At 43.7% G+C, this 18,622-nt stretch overlaps 1 protein-coding gene across 3 annotated transcripts in view; it reads right to left on the bottom strand.

Annotated features, from left to right (window-relative positions):
- Positions 1 to 3,060: 3,060 nt before the first annotated feature.
- Positions 3,061 to 18,622, bottom strand: part of LOC119376255 (sorting nexin-6) — a 32,181-nt gene continuing 16,619 nt past the window's right edge. For all 3 annotated transcript variants that reach the window (XM_037646160.2, XM_037646159.1, XM_037646162.2), the window contains exons 6-13: positions 18,201 to 18,405; positions 15,203 to 15,278; positions 12,256 to 12,295; positions 11,048 to 11,134; positions 7,878 to 7,973; positions 6,175 to 6,238; positions 4,911 to 4,996; positions 3,061 to 3,284 (exon numbers count right to left, since the gene is read on the bottom strand). In XM_037646160.2, the coding sequence (XP_037502088.1) occupies positions 3,222 to 3,284; positions 4,911 to 4,996; positions 6,175 to 6,238; positions 7,878 to 7,973; positions 11,048 to 11,134; positions 12,256 to 12,295; positions 15,203 to 15,278; positions 18,201 to 18,405 (717 nt within the window). In that variant the 3' untranslated portion in view covers positions 3,061 to 3,221. The remainder of the gene's footprint in view (positions 3,285 to 4,910; positions 4,997 to 6,174; positions 6,239 to 7,877; positions 7,974 to 11,047; positions 11,135 to 12,255; positions 12,296 to 15,202; positions 15,279 to 18,200; positions 18,406 to 18,622) is intronic.

The raw sequence follows: 18,622 nt of genomic DNA, 5'->3' as shown, positions 1-18,622 counted from the left end.
CACCTTTGTTATCAACTGATTGCATGTGCATCTCCTGAAGCCTTTTTCTCAAGATACAATGGCCGCTCCTGGCGAAAGAGCAAATATAGAGTTCTTTCTGAATATTCCACAGAACATTACTACATACAAAAGCGACAAGGTGCAAAAAGCAACAAACATTTTAGAATAGCACCAAATTAGGTTAATGGGCCGTGACGTAGTAAGGTTGCATCCCCAATCTAAGGGGGAGGGGGGTACCTCTTTCAATAATAAAAAAAAGAAGTTTGACAAAACTTGCAGTTTCAACTGAAACTTGCAGAAATCGTTGCACACTATACGTGTGCACCAATTTCAAATATGCAATTATTTTTGTAGTACACCGTGCGCTTTAAAAACCGAACATTTCATGTGCCCTTTGGAAGCAAGATCCCAAGCTGGGAGATTACGAAGTAAATTGGCATATCGCAGTAATATAGAATGAACTATATGCAATAAAAGAACAAATGTTTTATGTTGAACATTCACGAGAAAGTCTATGTCAAGCTGGGATTTCGCTCACACATGTTAACCATAATGTAGCTTTTGTTCGAATAGTTTTATTCTCATTTTCTTGCATAGAGTTTTCATTCCAAATTTATATGTTGTTTTTTTACTTTAACTTTCCCAGTTAGGGAAAACCTTACTTCCAAATGCACATATATACCTCATAAAGTGGACGGGAGGATGGCCGCCGCCGTAGCTCAGTGGTACAGCATCAGCCGCGTTATTCGAAGGTCGCAGTTTGTCCCTGGTTCGACCACTTTACTTTCTTCACATTTATATCCTACTTGCTACTAATAACATCCCCTGTACTTTCAATGGCATTGTCTGTTAGTTCTTATTAGTATTGTGTCTTACTTCTAATTCATGTTTGATCGTGAATCGTGCTTGAAAACTTGTGCACTTACTGCTTTATGCACCAGCACCAGCTTCGATATGCTATGCTGTAGTAGGAGACCGATTGACAATATACAGGAGATAGACACATTCTTTAAAACTTCCTACGATCTACATTCAAAAGTAGAAATGCTAATGTAGCCATGGCAGGCACATTTGCAAAGACATCCAGGCATATACAGTGAACGTCCGATTTTTCGGACTCCCTAGGGACCGCGAAATCGTCCGAAAAATCGAATTCATGCTTTTTTATTTATCTCAAGCGGTCAAATCGCCAGAGCCAGGTTCAAAATAGCTTTAATGCATCCCAGTACACTTATCAGGCATTTTGGAGTGCGCCCAGGCTCTCGCAAATACATTCGGTACCTGCCGCGAACCCCGCTTAACTACGTGCCAACTGCCACTTGCAAATTTGCGTCTCGTGATGAGCGCCGCTGATAGCAGCAAAGCGCAGAATAGATTAAGGCTCTGTCGCATGGAGCGTTTGGAAGCGATGACACGGAACACAAAGACTGTGACGGAAAAGCGGACGACTCGTCCGGCTTTCCCCGATGCGTGTGCGCACGTAAGCGGTGCGCACAGACATTACCGAATCTCCACCGATACGCAAGATTTGCTGCCGTGTGACGCCGATCATTTCTAGTTGTGTGCAGCACATCGCCAACTAAGCTGACAACATCACTGTACTGTTGCTGTACCGCACACACGCATTTGTCATGAAATGGTTCGTGATGACGCGTCTGTGCGGCGCACTTTGCGGACTCGCACAAAACGACAGAACGAATGGCGGCGCGGCGCGTTTATGTTCTCGTGTGTGCAGTATGCATGCAAGTGCGCTAGGCCACATGCACTACTGAGCAGTTAACTGAAGATGCTTATCGTAAGGGTTGTCAGCGATTAAGCTGTACTGGCGTGTTTGCCATGTGCCGCCATCACGCCTCCGTGCATTTCCGCTGCTTATCCGTAAAGATATCGCCGCACGGCGCCGTGACAGCGGCCCCTTGAATTTCTGGTCTGCTTCACCCCATAACACTTCGGCATTGAGGCAAAGCTGATTTTCAGACTCTGCTACTGTCGCACACAGATCGACTCGCGAAAGCGCTGGTTCGAACCTAAGAGATGATTGACGCGGCAGAGGTGAGGGCTCCAATTAATGCCTTTCGGACCTGCAATTTGGGCAGAAAGTCCAAAAAATCGAACGCCAAAGAGTTTCAGCGTCCGAAATTTCGAACGTTCTTATACATTGACATCTATGGGGCTGGTGACGGTGCCGCGATAGCGTCCGAATTTTCAAGCATGTCCGGAAAATCAGGAGTCTGAAAAATCGGCAGTTGACAGTACAGTGCACTATTCTGGTGGGTCAAACAACCCCTGCTGCTCCTTCGCTTTAGCACAAAGTACACACGTGCTTCCAAACGTAGACACACAATTACAATAAGCCAATCGCAAATGCGCATGTTCAGGAACCAGGACACCTGGTGCACATGCACTAACTCTGAACTTTTGCTGGTGTGCATTACGTAGCACTGACCAATGGGAGAGTCCATTTGCACCTCTACACCTCGGGAGTCGAGTGACCCATGCAGAAGCATTACGTACAAGGTTATACCACCACCACACAGTTTGTATGATTGGCAAGGTTCTACCTGGCATTGCATAAGTATAGCTACTTTGCCAGTGTGGTTAGTTGGCCCATATCAGTAGGGTGCCAGTAACGTACGCCATGTCATTTCGCGGTTCTCACTATATTTTGCCAGCATCGCTACTGCCAGAAGCAGAGTCGACAGCTAAGTTCCCCTCTACCAATGACATCATAAGAGACATTTCTGCTTGGGTCAAGTGACTCCAAGCTGATGAGATACAAATGGACTCTCCTGACCAACATGCAGTTCCATGCTTCCACTACATTACACTAAGTATGGATGGATGGATGCAAAACTTTATTGAAGGTCCCGAGGTGGGTGACTCAGCGTTCAGCGGGCTGCTTCCATGTTGGGACAGTCCGATATTTAAAAAATTGTTGAACAAACAACACTGGGCTCCTGCAACATTCCCTTTTCAGACAATTTCTTTGAAGTCCCACGTGACTGTCAAACGGGCACAAATGTACCACAACTCTTTCACGTGGAGTCTAGAGGGAACCAGTTGTAAACCTGAATAGAATGCTCTTTTATTATTTTTTTTTCTTCACATATCCAAAAAAGACCCCCTTGTCTCCGCGTGTGGCAAAAAAAGAAAAATAAATATGGTACAGGAAAATACTCTTGGGCCGGTTGTTGGCAGTGGCGGCTGGCCCACCAGGTTTCTCACACTTTGACCGGCTCGTTCTTGAGCAGTGCTATGCTGCTCTTCAGCAGCTGGACCTGCGCCTGCACCAGAAAATTTATATTCGTTACATATGGTATAAAAGTGCGTAAACATGAAATTGTTCGTTACAGCCCGCCTTCCACGAGTACCAGTGTGTAACAAATTTGGTTAAGACTGTTACAATGCAGTTGAAGCCAATTTACTTCATCATATCCCTCCATTAGAGTGGAGTATTTTCTTGTGTGTAACTCACACCTGCATATAACGAGCACCCTAAACAACAAATCACGGAAAAAAAAAGATCCCCGTGTATTGCTTTGAAGCCGCGTTCATTGCATACTGTGAAGCAGTGCCGTATAGATGAACGCTTTGGCTGCGTGCTCCCGCCTTCGTTCACAAGACATTCTTGCCACGCTTCTCACTCCTTCCTATCTTCTCTTCTATCATCTGTACTTCCCCATCCCTAAGGGCGCTGAGCCGTGCTCCCATGACGGGAGGCAGAAAATAGCGTCCCTTTTCACTTCTTTCACGAACCACTCTCTTTCACACAGAAGTTCACATACTATAACCCACCCCCCAACTTTAGCTCCAAATTTTCTGTATATTCTGTGCGAGTTATACACGAGAAAAAACAGTAACCCAATTTTTCTGAAAAACGTGCACCAGATGCACGCCCTGCCTTCAGACCGTCTTGTTGCACTCGCGAGAAGAGGACTAAATTCAGTGGCACGAGATTTTTCAAGTTATCGTGATGAATGACAATCAAAATTTTCACGCAGGTCAAATACCCCATTGCCACTATTAAAGAACACACAAAAAAAAAAATGCTGAAGTTTTTACCTCGAAATCGCGGTACAATTGTGAAGCATGCTGTAGTGGGGGGTTCCAGATTATTGTTTGACCACGTGGGGCTCTCTACGTGCACCTACATTTGAGCAGGCGGGTGTTCTTTGCATTTCGCAGCTAGTGGAACGTAGCTGCCATGGCCAGGAATTGAAGCCAGCATGCTCGGGCTTAGCAGTGCAACACTTTACCAGTTAAGCTACCACAGCGGACAAAGTTAACCCTCTTTCAGTGCAGTTCGGTTGCTTTGGTATTATCACAGAGCCCACACGCCTTACAGCGAATTTAGGCCACCCACTGCTTGAAAGACTAATAATGAAGCTCTTGAAAGCAATTTCTGAAGCATCTCATCACAGAAATCGTTGAAATATTGTCAAGTGTATCATAAAAAAAAAGTTGCTGGCCAGTGGACGAAAACATTGACCAGAACTGGCATTGTTAAATCCGGGTGACCAAAAAATATCACCAAAATAGCAACAATGATTGTAGCATATGGTAAGTTGTGGGTGTGGTGCGTTGAGCAGAGCTACAAGGTGGACTTGTTGGAACACAGACACAGCACAGAAGCCACAGAAGCAAACAAATACAGGACAGACAATGCCCAGCGCAAACACCAGAGTTGGCAGCTTGCGCTTGACATCGCGTGTCCTGTATTCTGTCGTTCTGTGTTGTGTCTGTGCTCACTTAGCACACCCTTTAAGATAAAGATGAGGTGTGATGCACCTTGAACGTAAATGATTACCAAAGGAAAGATCCTCAGGAGAATACGACACTGAAAAGGTGGCAACATCAAAGACATGGTTGGTGTCAAAGTGAAGAGGTGCCCTTAGTCGATGAGTGCATACCTTGGCATGCTTGAGCTCCAACTCGACAAGCTCGAGCAAGTTCTTGCGGAAGTTGCCCACACGGCGAGTCTTGAAGTCCGTCAACTCTGCGGAGGAAATGAGGAATCGAAGCAGATATTCACTTTGATGCATACGTCCATTCTCAGGTGTGCGACAGACTGATGGAAAGTCATCTGGCATCCACAACCGACAGAGCCTACAAGGCATTACACAACCGCACTGGTTGATGGGGATTGTTTTCAATTACTGTTGACCAATACATTATTGCTTTCATGCAAAGTGAACCAACCGAATCACATGCATGGGACAAACACTTCCACATTCTCAAGTCGACACAAGTACGACCGACTCTTCTGGGGTTAACACAGCTAGTTGGGCAAGTTGGTATGTTAACATGATGAGATCACTGTTGACACGTTACTGCTGATTAATATTTCTCCGCTCTTCTACCCTCAAACACAAGACCAGTTTAGTTGCCATGAAGTTGTTATTAATACAGTCGATCCTGGATATATCAAACACTGATATATCAAATTATTGGCTATATCGAACAGTTCAAAAATCCCCTTGAATTTCCCTTGCAAAAGAATAGGCTGGTGCACACGTATATCAAACTCCCACACAGTGAAACATCCGATAGCATAGACCGCTTATAACGTAAGTCGCCGGAGTCGCGAATATCCGCACTATAACCAAATCAATATTTTTGAAAGGTTGCACGTGTGCAAAACATGACCAACAGGCAGGCGCGCGATTCCGACTATCGAGGCATGCGACTGGGACGCAAGTTTGCATCTGCTTACATTTGAAAATGTTGAACGGTTGGCGTCCGCGGATCTGCGGCGCCGACATAACGAACGCAGAAAAAATGCGCCCTCACGGGAAGTCGCCGCGGTAACATACCACGCGTGCGCGATGTCGAAAACGGTGGCGACCGCAAACCACCACTCGAGTGTTTCACACGCAAGCCCGCGTTTTCGTTAAAGATGGAAGTCACCCCTTCTAAATGCAAAATGTTTCATTGACTCGGCACCAAACCGCGACTTCTGTAGTCCGCGGCCACCGATATGGCAGCTAGCGCCCGTTAGGCCTAGCGTGCGCGTTGCAACTTCGCATGCTGTCGCGAGAAGCTTGCCCTAGACAACACGGAGATCGGGCGTAGAAGAGATCGCACTCGCGAGCCGAGGGCATCACGCGTGAAACGAAGTTTCGGTTCGCGGTCGGGAGAACAGCCGCGGCAACTATCCTGAAGTCTGTCCCTCACCCTGCTTTGCCTGCTTCGAGATGCCCTCGAACTTCTCGCAGGCTTCTTGTTGGGCTTGCTCAGCCTGCAAAGACACGGTAAGAAAAAGATGCCACACCAGTTAACACAAGGAAGACAATCAGATGAAAAGGCGTGGCATAAATTAGGCCCCTGTGGATATTTTCAAATTTGCTTTTGCCCAAGTCTAAAATTTCCGAAATTTCAGAGCATTCGAAACAAACAAATACATGTTTCCGCATGTAACCCACCTGGAAAGGCAATTTCACTGTGATGAGAGGCCGCTATGTGCAGAAACTGCCTAATCAGGGAAGATCTGCACCGCCGCAAAGCCGCACTTCATGGTTATGCATGCATCACCCCAATTCAAGCTTTTGTTAAAATTTAGAAGCGTGTTATGACAGGCTTAATAATAATAATATCTGGGGTTTAACGTCCCAAAACCACGATGTTATGAGAGACTCCGTAGTGGAGGGCTCCGGAAATTTCGACCACCCGGGGTTCTTTAACGTGCACCTAAATCTAAGTACACGGGCCTCAAACATTTTCGCCTCCATCGAAAATGCAGCCGCCGCAGCGAGGATTCGATCCCGCAACCTTCGGGTCAGCAGTCGAGCGCCATAACCACTAGACCACGGTGGCTGAGGGATGACAAGCTTATATGGGCTAAGTATGGCAAATTTTAAACTGTAATGTATTTTACCACCTGTAACTACAGTTTTACTACTATTCAAATCCAACCACTATATATTCAAAATTGCTTGACAATTATCTGAAGCTCTTCGCTTCAAACCAAAAATGTGATATCCGCACTAGCCTACATTAAATGACTGCACTTTTTTAAGTTTTCAGAGAGGCAGCTATTGACTGCACAATGTATAGGATTGCATGTCCCAGTAGATAGATGAAACAGTGCTCACTTAATACGCTGCATCATATACAATATGCATAGAATTTCTACAAGGAAAATACCAGTCACCTGAAATTGAATAAAATATGCATATAATTTCTACTCTGAAAATACCACACAGTAACCTGAAATTGATGGACACTTCAAAAAAAAAAAAAAACAGACTTTTGCAGTAAAAAAGAAATGTTTCAGCTAAATTTCCATTAAATGTGTATGGGAGCAATGCTTGCCTTTTCGTCACACAATGAACTCCTAAAGACAGTGCAATGGAAAAAATTAACCAGAACAAATGCAGTCTGCAAAGAACCCGGCCTAAGTAGTGAAGCAACCAATTGGTCAGATCTAAGATAACATCAATCTAATTAGCCAAAGCTTGGTACTATATACTGCAACGCGCACTTATTTTTGTGTGACCGAGCTTCACCCACAAAAACCTGTTACCACCACTTGGCCCAGGCATTGCAAAATGCCTGGGATTGTTGCCAATAGTCTTAGACTCCTTGATAAAATAGTGTGTACAAGGCGAGCACTCAAGTTTACTCTGGAACGTGGACACCAATGATAACTTTGAAATCTTATAAGACAAGTCATGGTATACAAAGACACTATATGGTATAATACACTAAGAAAAAAAAGAGTATTTGGGGAGTATTTCTGCCACGCAACTACGATTGTCACCTGGCTTGCTCGCACTCCCTATCAAGAATGCTATGTCATACTGATAACACGCACGCCCATTCGTGACTGAATGGGCGTGCAAAGTGTGAAAAAGTGTGACGAGAGGAGGAGTACTGACCGCTTGGACCTCCTTGTTCTTGTTGCGTGCCCGTTCAAGGGCGCGGTTGGCATTTTCATAGTTGGCCAGGCAACGCAGCCGCCGATACAGCAGGTCCTGCACACAACCACACACTACAGCTATGCACACCCATTTGCAAAAAAAGAAAAGGGCGAAAAGTATGCGAACGCAACCCTTACATATCTACACGAGATACATACTCTCAAACCTCGATACAGCCAACATGGTTGTAATGAATTATTGGTTATAACGAATCAATTGAATAGTAGTCGTGTCATAGACGCAGTATTACAAATGTATGTTTATAATGAATTTTCCTACAGTAAAACCTCGTTTATCCGGATCTCGTTAACTCGGAAAATTCGGTTAACTCGGAGTCGCGGCGCGGTCCCGGCAAAACTGTGTGTACTTCAATGGTGTTGAATGCTCGTTAATCCGGAGGGATTTAGCTGCGCACCGGTTAACTCGGACACTTCCGAGTGGACTCCCATGTTTTCAGTCTCGCAATCTCGTGGCTTGAAGGTTCAAGCACTCACTGCTTGCCGTAACAGACGGCGGAACCAGAGTTTTGGAGAAACCGAAACCGAACTAACGACTCCAGCAGGATATGATCATGATGATAGTGAATGAGAGGGGAGAAGTGGCTAGGTGGCGCTAGTCACCACCCAGCAGAAGCACTTGGGCCGCTGGCACATCCAGTGTCTACGCCTATGCCTACGCGCCTACGCTGCTGGTTTCTTTGTGTTGTGACTTCGCACGTAGTGTGTGAGCTTGTGCATATTGCATTCTCCGGCTGTGCTTGCTCGCGTTGCCGCCGTCTCGTGCTTCATAGTGATGGCAACAGTCACCGAACAGAAGCGGCAACAGCAGCAAGCAAATGATCTAGAAAGAAAGGTGATGTTAAATGACGTGAACACAGGTGTTTCTCGACAGGAGATAGGTCTCTCCTTCCTAGTGGCGTCCAGATTGTAGACTACGCCGTTGCTCGTCTGACTGACGATGACATTATCGGAAGTGCTTGAAAGGATCAGAATCACTGTTCCGATGATGACAGTCAAGATGAGCCGACGCGACATCGCACCGTGCAGGAGGCCGCCGAAGCCCTCGCTGTCCTCGAGGAGTTCTGCGTCGATTCCCGCGACAGCGAGCGTGCGCACCACCACCTGATGGGGTTGAAGAAGATTGTTCTAGTTCAAATTCTTACGACGAGGCAGACAAAAATAACGCAGTTTTTCATGAAAAAAAGGTTTGTCTGTGCCGAGCACATTTTCCTTTTCTTTTCGTGGCCCATTCGATAATCCGGAATTCGGTTAACTCTGACATTTTCGCCGGTCCCGTGAGATCCGGGTTAACGAGGTTTTACTGTATAACGAAGTTATTTTCATGTCGGATGAGACTTCGTTATAGGTTTGAGTGTAGTAGAGTTTTTTTTAAGAGCAATTTGACACTACTGCTGCACAAAGCAAATCTTCAGCAATAATATCTTTTTTTTAATAGGGAGTGTGTAAACAGTGATTATGAAGACCAAATGAATACAAACCTAATAAGTGCTAGAAGCAAATCTAGCTGAATGCTTTCCAAATTGTTCCTGAATTTTCAACAGCCATTTTTACAATTTATGTACAACAATATTTCCGTCCAAGTATTTTAGCAATGAAAGTACAATGGAACATCAGGAACAAATAAGCGGATTCTTCACATGTACATGAATTTTTAATGAGAAAAGTTAATCGTTGTACAAAGAGTGGCTTACAAAGTGAAATAGCCTGTTGCTCTATGCAAGTTGCGATTTTTGATTCTATTATGCACGCTCTGATGAAAGGCATACTTTAGCACCCATTTTGTGTTCATTCGCATGCAGTTGACATTTTGAAATAGCGAAAAAACTTAAGAAAATATGTCTTCTGATGAGTAGCGGCTATTCGACCCAAATCTAACACCAAATCGAAGACACCACTTAATTCGACATTTGAAACTTTCGAATATTCCCAAACTCCAGCTATATTATGAACAATGCATGCAGTGCTATCAGCTCTCTTCAAATGCAGTGAAGAATTATAGAAAATGTGCTAGCAACTGCCTCAACGTCAAAGTTCCTTCGTTCTGAATAGAAGTTTCAGTCTGCTTTGCTTGCCTTCTAGATTCTGATTGCGTTAACTGGCCTTTTATGATATTGAGCGGTCAGACCTAGGCCGGTGCGAATATTCGAGCACTTTGTATATTCTAACAAATATTACAGTATTCGAATTCACCTCCCCATGAATTTATTATTTCCAAAATTTCAAGGTATTCTAAATGAACGAATAGATGCATTTTACTGCATGCAATGTACTGAATATGGGTGGTTACACATGGTCAATATAGGTGGTTTCACGGCAGTGAATGGCCGCTACGCCGTGACACCACCTATTTAAGCGAAATCCGCAGTTCTATGAAGCCACACTTCAAGGTAAGAGTGCATATTACCTACACCCCAATTCATTTCTTTCTTAAGCTTTTTAAAGTTGAAAAGCATGTTATACAGGCTGATATGGAATAAGTATGGTAAATTTTAAAATGTAACATTTTACCATTTATAACTTGCACCAGTACTACTATTCTAATTCAGTTCAAAATTATTCAAAAATAATTAGCATTCCATTTGCAGTCTCTTGTATCTGCGTGCTTCGCTGCAAATGTCGAAGGACTATAGTCTTCTGCCGGCCGTACTACACGAGTCCTGGTCTCATCCGCAGCCACCCATGATGCTGTCCCCAGGGCCACTGCCAGGTGGCAGTACCATATCGTCGGCAGAGGGCTTTTTCGTGCATAGCGTTGCATTTTCCATGCAGCCTAAGAAACACTAGGGTATTTAGAATGACATATCTATGTATTTTCTAGTAAAGGAACACACCACCTAATACTTACGTACTGATGTTGCGCCTCAGATATGTGTAATAGTTGCTTTTCGATCGGCAATGTGCACAAGTATGAACCTAGTCAGCCGTTCACGATGGCTGGGCGTTCAGCAAGTGCTTAAACTTTGGCCGGGTGGCTGAATCATGTCAGACAGACAGACCAAAATTTTTGTGTTGAAGTATCCTAAAGGCTATTATCTTTAAAAAGTAACGATTACACAAGCCTAGTTAGACCTTATTTGAGTTGATCCTCCAATGATAAGCACCACCTACCTTGGCAGCAGAGGTGTCGCGCATGTAGTACCGTAACGTGTCCGACAACTTCAAATCTTCATCCGTTGCCACCCGACCTTCGATTTTCTGCACACAATAAGCGTAGACGGGACAGCCATTACATCAGGGACAGCCTGCTCCTGAAGTTGTATGGACTTGACCAGCAAGAGCTTATTGCATCCCGTTTAGTAATCCCACACACAATTGCTGCTAGGTTTTTTGCTTGCTAGGGTTTTCCGACAGACACAAGAACACAGCGTTTGCTCGCGGGTGCTTTGTAGGTTTGTGCGAATATTCAAACGAATATTACAGTATTCAAATTCGCTTCGACAAATGTAAATTCTTCTAAATTTCGAAGTATTCGAAATGAACGAATAGACAAATCAACCGCACGTAACCCCCTGTAAAGGTGGTTTCACAGCAGTGGAGGGGCAGAACACAGCGTTTTCTCACGGGTGCTTTGTAGGTTTGTGCGAATCCACACTGTCGCGAAGCCCCACTTCAAGGTTAAATGAACATTTTACCCTCGCATCGATTCATAATTTTTTAAGTTTAAAAGCTTGTTATACCACCTTAATATGCTCCAAGTATAGTAAATTTTAAAATGCAACGTATTTCACAGGTTATCACTTGCATTCTACCAAAAGTCAAATCCTGCTACCAGTCAAAGTTGCTTTCACTTCCCTTTTGAACCAAAAAGAATAACATTTACACATGCCTTGTTTCAATTTTAAATATTCCGCAGGTTAGCTGGGTCATAACAAATCTGCTGTTTTTTTTTTATAATATATATGCTATTCGAATTCGACTCGAAACTATTCGACCAAATCACTATTTGCTTCGAACCTAAAATTTACTATTTGCACAAGCCTAATGCTTTGTCACTATCACTTTGTCTTTGCTCAAACAAGACCATTTTCACTAGAATTACCTACTTTGTGCATAATGAAAACGGAATATGATATTCGGGAGAGAAGTTTTTATGAACAGTCATCAAAATCTGATTACAACGCAAGCTATATATAAGAGGGCTACAGAGGCCAGATGGGGTTTCCGTTGCCCAAGCCACAAATCACGAAGCACATGGGTTAGTTGAAACCCTTTGAGACAGCAAGTTGTTTTGAAACACAGCATCAAATGTGAGACAGTTCCAAGTCTAACCTTGCTGCATACTTTTAATGAAACCTTTGGCATCTAGCACAACTCACCCGAGCCTTCTCGAAGCACTCTGCAACCTTGGGGAAGAACCTGAAATGTACAAATAGACACACAACAGGTGGTCAATGAACGACAAAGCATACAAGAACTACTGATGGACAGCACTGCACACACCATAGCTTGGTAAGCTTTTGTATTGCCTCCTGTACGCACTGTACAAAAAGGCGTGCAATATGTACTTGACTGCACACAACTGTCACAATCAGATTTCTTCCCTCATTAACCTAGGCCGGAATGGACTTCTTTTCACAAAATAGTTTTTCACAGAACTCACAAAAAGTTTCTCCCTTTAGAAACTTCCCTCCTTTGAGTTTCAAGTCTTCAAAAGCTACAGTAAAACCTTGTTAATTTCAATTTCATGGAGCAGAGGAAAATGTCCAAATTTTCAAATTATCTACGATATCAATGAACCAATAAACACTTACTAAATCAACACACTTTAGTTCACTTGATGAATCTGAAAATCCTGTTTTGCGTAAAAGCAGCGTACATGATGCAGTGCTTGTCTTGCAACTTCCTTCACAATGAGACCGCAGCGCGAGGCCCACTAGCTTTCTCCCACCTCTTACGACCACCGTATGCACATAATTTTTTTTTTACCTTTTGAGCTAGCCAGAAACAAGATGTGACAACAACGAGAGCAACAAGAAGTCTCTCTCTGACGACATCAGGTGGGTGAGTCGTACTGGTAAACTACGCGTGCGTGGCATATAGTTGTAGCAAACAAAAAGTTATTCTTGTATGGCAAGTTTTATTACATTTTTTGTTTTAAGGAAGATAATTTTTTTAAGTTCCCCATTCACCGCTATCTTTATATTTGGTATTGAAGTCGACAGGGAATTTCAAAAGTAATTTTGTTCTTTCAAACAAAAAATGTAATCAAAACTTGCCACGCAAGAATAACTACTTATTTGCGTTGAATTGAAGTATAAAAGTGATTTTTAATTGGAGCACCACATGGTGTAAACTGGGTCTCAGTGTGGCCAAAAATGAACTTTTCTGAAATTCACGATCTTTTTTCTCGCAAGATTTACAAACTTCAGTGGTTTGACAATATTTTTAATGCAAAATATACCTTCGGTACAGTAAGTATTCATTAGTCGGATATTCATACACAGAGTAATATTACGAGGCAAAAAATGCAGACACACAACATTTTGGCAAAATTTCTGCAGGCGTATATGGCAGAAAAATTGCAGCAATGTAACTGAGCTTCGAAACACCTCCCACAAATGTCATCGCCTAATGTGCAAATCAAATTTGGTATTGAAATAATAAACAACGCTCTCAGAATAAACGTTCTGACAAACACTCAGACGACACTCTGCGAAATTCGGAAGGCTCTCACGTGACCAAAAAATTTTTTCTCTCCAAAATATTCTAGCAATCAACTGTTTTCAAGCAAGAAAACGGCACATTTTTTTTCGAATATATTTCAGATCTTCACCAAAATCGCTGGGATGTTTGGCACAGTGTGACCCAGTAGGCAATCGCGTTGGTATAACACGTTTTCTGGCTCTGATAATATGGCACGTGCACACAGACGAATGTAAAGTTACGCAGAAAAAAAAAATGTGCCTACGAAGGAAACACTCCGTCACAGCCAGGCATTGGTTCAATACGAGAGTGATACAAATAAATGAGAACACCAGTGTGTGCGACTTCAGAACACTGACGCACATCGCAGCAACTAAAGACCACCTTCAGGTCAAAGAAGAGGTATGCCTTGCAGGCATAAAGTGTGACTCTGTTCAAAGGCTGTGTATTTAACTTCCCCGCTGTACAATTTAGGTTTCTATGGAAATGGACAGAATGTAGCTTTCCATTCAGTTTTCGCAAAGTGCTGCAAGCTTCTCTTTTTTGTTACCGTAACGTTCTCTAGAATTACTGCGAATTTTTCAATCCTGACATCGCCGATGCAAAAATATTCGTTGTACGACACGAGTGGCAGAGTCATCGCCCAACCAGCCTAACTAATAGCGGACAGTGAGGAAGATCAACGTTGCCAGACTGAATTGGAAAAACCTCTCATACTATCATCATTCTAATTTAGTACTTAGAGAAAAAAAAGAACAGGGGCAGTATGGCAATAAGTAGGGGTGTGCGAATATTCGAAATTTCGAATATTTTTCGAATAGTGTTTGCTATTCGATTCAATTCACACTGGAATTTTACTATTCGAACTTCCCAAAGACAAATACAGTCAATGTCCGACTGAAAGTGCCCCCTTCAGATTTTCAATATGCTTCACCTCATCACACCCCCGCATTGCGGCAAAGCTGCCTTTCAAGCTATGCTTCGGTCGCAACTGTACTCAAGAAAACGCTGGTTCCAACATGGAGATGAAAGATGTGGCAGAGGTGGGGGCTCAACTAATGCTGTTTTGGACATGAAATTTGGGCAGGAAGTCCGAAAAATCGTACGCCGAAGCTTTTTAGCCTCCAAAATTTCAGATGTTCTTATATCGACGTCTACGAGGCAGATTTGGAACTCCGGACTTGAAGGGAGCACACCCTTGTCCGCCACATCAGTTGGGCTTCCACAGAAGTTGAAAGAAGAAGAGAGGCTGAGAAAATGGCATCTTTGCCTGTCATGTGTAAAGTGTTGTCGGCAACACTTTGGTTGCACCAAATCATGTACCTAAATACAGTTCGGCCTCTACATTGCCTCATTCTTGATAAGACAACTATGAAACACCACCCCACCAGTGCTTCATCAACCTAGCGAAAAGAAACACTTTCATGTTGCTATCTCATAAGAATATGCTTAGGAATCCTCTCTAACTTTTTTTTCTGCAATTTCGCTTCGAAGTATTCGAAAAATATTCTAGAAATATTCGAGAAATATTCGAAAAATATTCTATTCGATTTGCACCCAAAATTTTGCTATACGCACAGCTCTAGTAATAAGAGCGAAGTGAAAGAGAGGCCAACTCACTTCTCCAGCTCGGACGACTCGACTGTGGCCAGTTGGGTGAGGCAGGATGAAATCTTGATGTAGCTGTCGGCCACATCTAAAAACAAAAAGAGAAAGAAAGAATGGCACATACAAAATTAAACGACCCACATAACACATGCCCAGCAGCCAAAGCACTAACTACGATACACGTTTCCATCACAGTATCACACATAGGTCGGCACAAAAATTGGAGCTCATTCAGACTCACTCAAGAAATACTGTATTTTGCTCCGAGGGCTCACTCGGACTCTGACCCCTCAAAATGTTCCTCCACCGGACTCGCTCGGACTCTGTCTCATGGCCCAATACGAGTCTACGGTACCACAACTGTCTACCAGCAAACTTCTAAATTTGCAAAAAATTTAAGATGCAACGTGAGAACGTGGAGAATATAGCAGATTTGTTCAAGTTTGGTGTCATGCGGGAAATCTCAATGACTATGGAAAGCACAGTCATTCGCTGTCACCCAGCGGGCAGAGTGTGTCCAACATTTAGTACGCATGTTTGCCTGGACGAACTGTCCACAGCGATTAACGCATTTAGAAAAACATACACATGAAAAATGCAAATGGGGAAGAGACATTTAGATTGTGCAGCGTACATTTCAGTGCCATATTATAAGTATGCTTTTCTTGGAGAACTTAACGGCAAATTTGCAGCCACAAACTGACCCACGCAAGTCACGGACACCATGTTTACTTTGAAAAACATGGCGTGCAGAAAACGTGGTGCCGTTTAAAAAATGGAAAAAAAAAGACATTCTTGTAAGATGAACAATAATAGGAATTTACCTACAACTCCCCGTAACTATTTGAGCCTCATAATAAATAAAACAGTATTAATTTCAGCAAAGCAATGAGAATTATCGGTAAAGTTGTGTACTATTTCTTGGAGCGCTGGCAGGCATGCGTTTTGGTTCGGTAGCTTCCACAGTAGTGCCGAGAAAAGTTGTTCCCGAATGCAGCAATAACAACTTCATGAAAACTGGCAAGCAAAAGATTGTCACGTGGCAAAGAAGAACTGCGTACCTTATGTGCTGTCACATGAAATACAGTAAAAGCTATCAGATTATCTCACAGCACCAGTTTCATGGTGACCTGGCGACTACAGGCAATCTGTATCCCAGAGTGGCTTCAGCTAACACATTCAGAACAACCAATGCTTTGCACACTGTATGCAACGTATTTCAGGTGGGCAATATTGCAAGTTTATATCGCAGTTAAATTCAACCCATCCATAAGCTTATCAGTGTTGTACTGTAAAATAAATGAATACGTCAAACAAGAACAAAAAGATGACAAATTTACGTGGAAGATCCCTAATGACCTTGTAAGCACAGCAATTTCTTTTTTACACTTTCAACTTTTATAGCTTTTGTGTGTAACCTGAAATCTGCAATTAATAATGCATTAGCAGAAGCCATTCAGGTATGAAATAAAATATGTAAACTGCAAGGCTTCCCACAAAATTGATGGTGTCAGCTCTTGATGTGCCCGCACCACAATAACCACTATGTACAGTAGAACCCCGCTGTTACGTTCCTCACTGCTGCGTTTTCCCAGCTGTTACGTCGTTTTCCGCCGGTCCCGGCATAGCTCCCATAGGATACAATGTATTGGGAACCTTGCTGTTACGTCGTAACTGTCGGACCGTTCCCGTATGATACGTCGCGAAGTGCGCTCGGAGCCGACCGAGTGACTACCAAAGAGAGCGGCCATGGCGCATTTTGACGCAGTTTGGCCTCGTTTGACCGTAATATTAGCCGCATGAGAGGCGCAAGCAACAGAATCTTTCAATTGATGCAAACAAAAGCATGGCCTTCGAGATTCAAATTGCAAACATGGCGTCTATGACGTAACTGCTCGCGAAAGCAAGGCCTTCGAGATTGGCATTTACTATTGACAAAAGCATAGCCTCTGAGATTTGTATTGCACAAACATGGCGTGAATGACGTAACTGCTTGCGAAAGCAAGGCCTTCGAGATTGGCATTCACTTCTGCCATCGCGTTGGCGTAGACTCACCATCATCGTTATTGTCGGAGAACGGGAGGAGTTCGAGCTGGTTGGAGCTCGCTGGTCGTGCGTGCAGTTCGCGGTCGGACTCGCCGCGCCGGTCGTGATTGCGTGTGCTTAGTTCTCTCATGCCTACAGCTGTTGGTGTTAAAAAAATCACATACGTTGATTACATTTCTGTGGATGAGGCCGTCCTAAGCTCCGCGTTTCTATCCATCGACTAGATCGCGGCTGAACGCGCCAATTTTCGTGCTACTCGTAAGAATTGAAATAAAATTCTGTACCACTAAATATTTTGCCGTTTTTCCTGTTTTTCGGCTCTTACGTTTCCCGTCTCTTACGTTTATTTCCTACGGTCCCTTCAAAAACGTATTAGCGGGGTTCTACTGTAATATTAATGCACGTATAGTAGACTCAGTAAACGGCAATCTCTTATTAAAAGGAGTACAGCTGAAGTGCAACAACAGGCTTTAACGCGACTGATTTCGTACTTGAATGCTGCAACCCCGTTCATCTCTCAAAAACTCGCAGGGTCCCTTATGTGCCCACCTCAGTTGCCTCTAAAGCAAAAGGCATTTTTTTTCTTCTTCTGTGGCGATGTATTGAACCTTCCCACCCCCATCCGAAAGCTTTCTGCAACTAACATGGTTTTGCAATGCCTCCACGATCAGCCCACCTTTGAGCAAGCAATGGTGTCATGCGATGAAGTTTCCACGTCATCATGACATCACAAATTTTGGATATCTGCGATGCCATGATGACATCATATGGTCACATTATACAGAGATGATTTTTCGCATCACTTGCGTTGGTGCCGCTGACACGGGGCACCGGTCAATTTTCCCGTTTGATGACGCTTGGATGCCTCAGAACTTATGTTAAATTGAACATATATTTTCTTGGTCCCTCCGGGTTCTGTTGATCACTCATACGCCCCGTGTTTTGACGACTCCTTGGAACTCACTCTTGTGGGCACGGGTCATGCGGTCGGCCTTAGTGGTGGCGTCGCGCACGTGCGTGTGGTACTCCGTGAGGAAGTTGCGCTCGTGCTCGAAGAACTCGTCCACGTCCTTTTGCGTCGACGAGAGGCGCAGGTCGTCCGCAGACTTGCCCAGGTGGCTCAGCAGTCCGGCGAGTTTCTCCTTTTTGTTCTTGCCCCGCACACTCAGCTGCGAGCACAAAATTAATTTGCACAGGATGAATGAAAAGGTGCTCGCAACGCACGCTAGAATATCATCATCAAGGGTGGCAGCCAAAGTGGAACAAAACATGGCCATGAACGCAATGTTTAGGTGACCAACTTTTCAAGACAAGCACAAAATGTAGAGTATGCTAGAGGAGCCAGCATGTGCAGAGGCCATTACTTGTGCCTCTTCTAAAACCCAA

Source organism: Rhipicephalus sanguineus, unplaced genomic scaffold (genome assembly GCF_013339695.2).
Source record: "Rhipicephalus sanguineus isolate Rsan-2018 unplaced genomic scaffold, BIME_Rsan_1.4 Seq1138, whole genome shotgun sequence".
NCBI lineage: Eukaryota > Metazoa > Arthropoda > Arachnida > Ixodida > Ixodidae > Rhipicephalus > Rhipicephalus sanguineus.
Note: the sequence above shows the minus strand (reverse complement) of the source record. Positions and strands in the feature narration are given on the sequence as shown.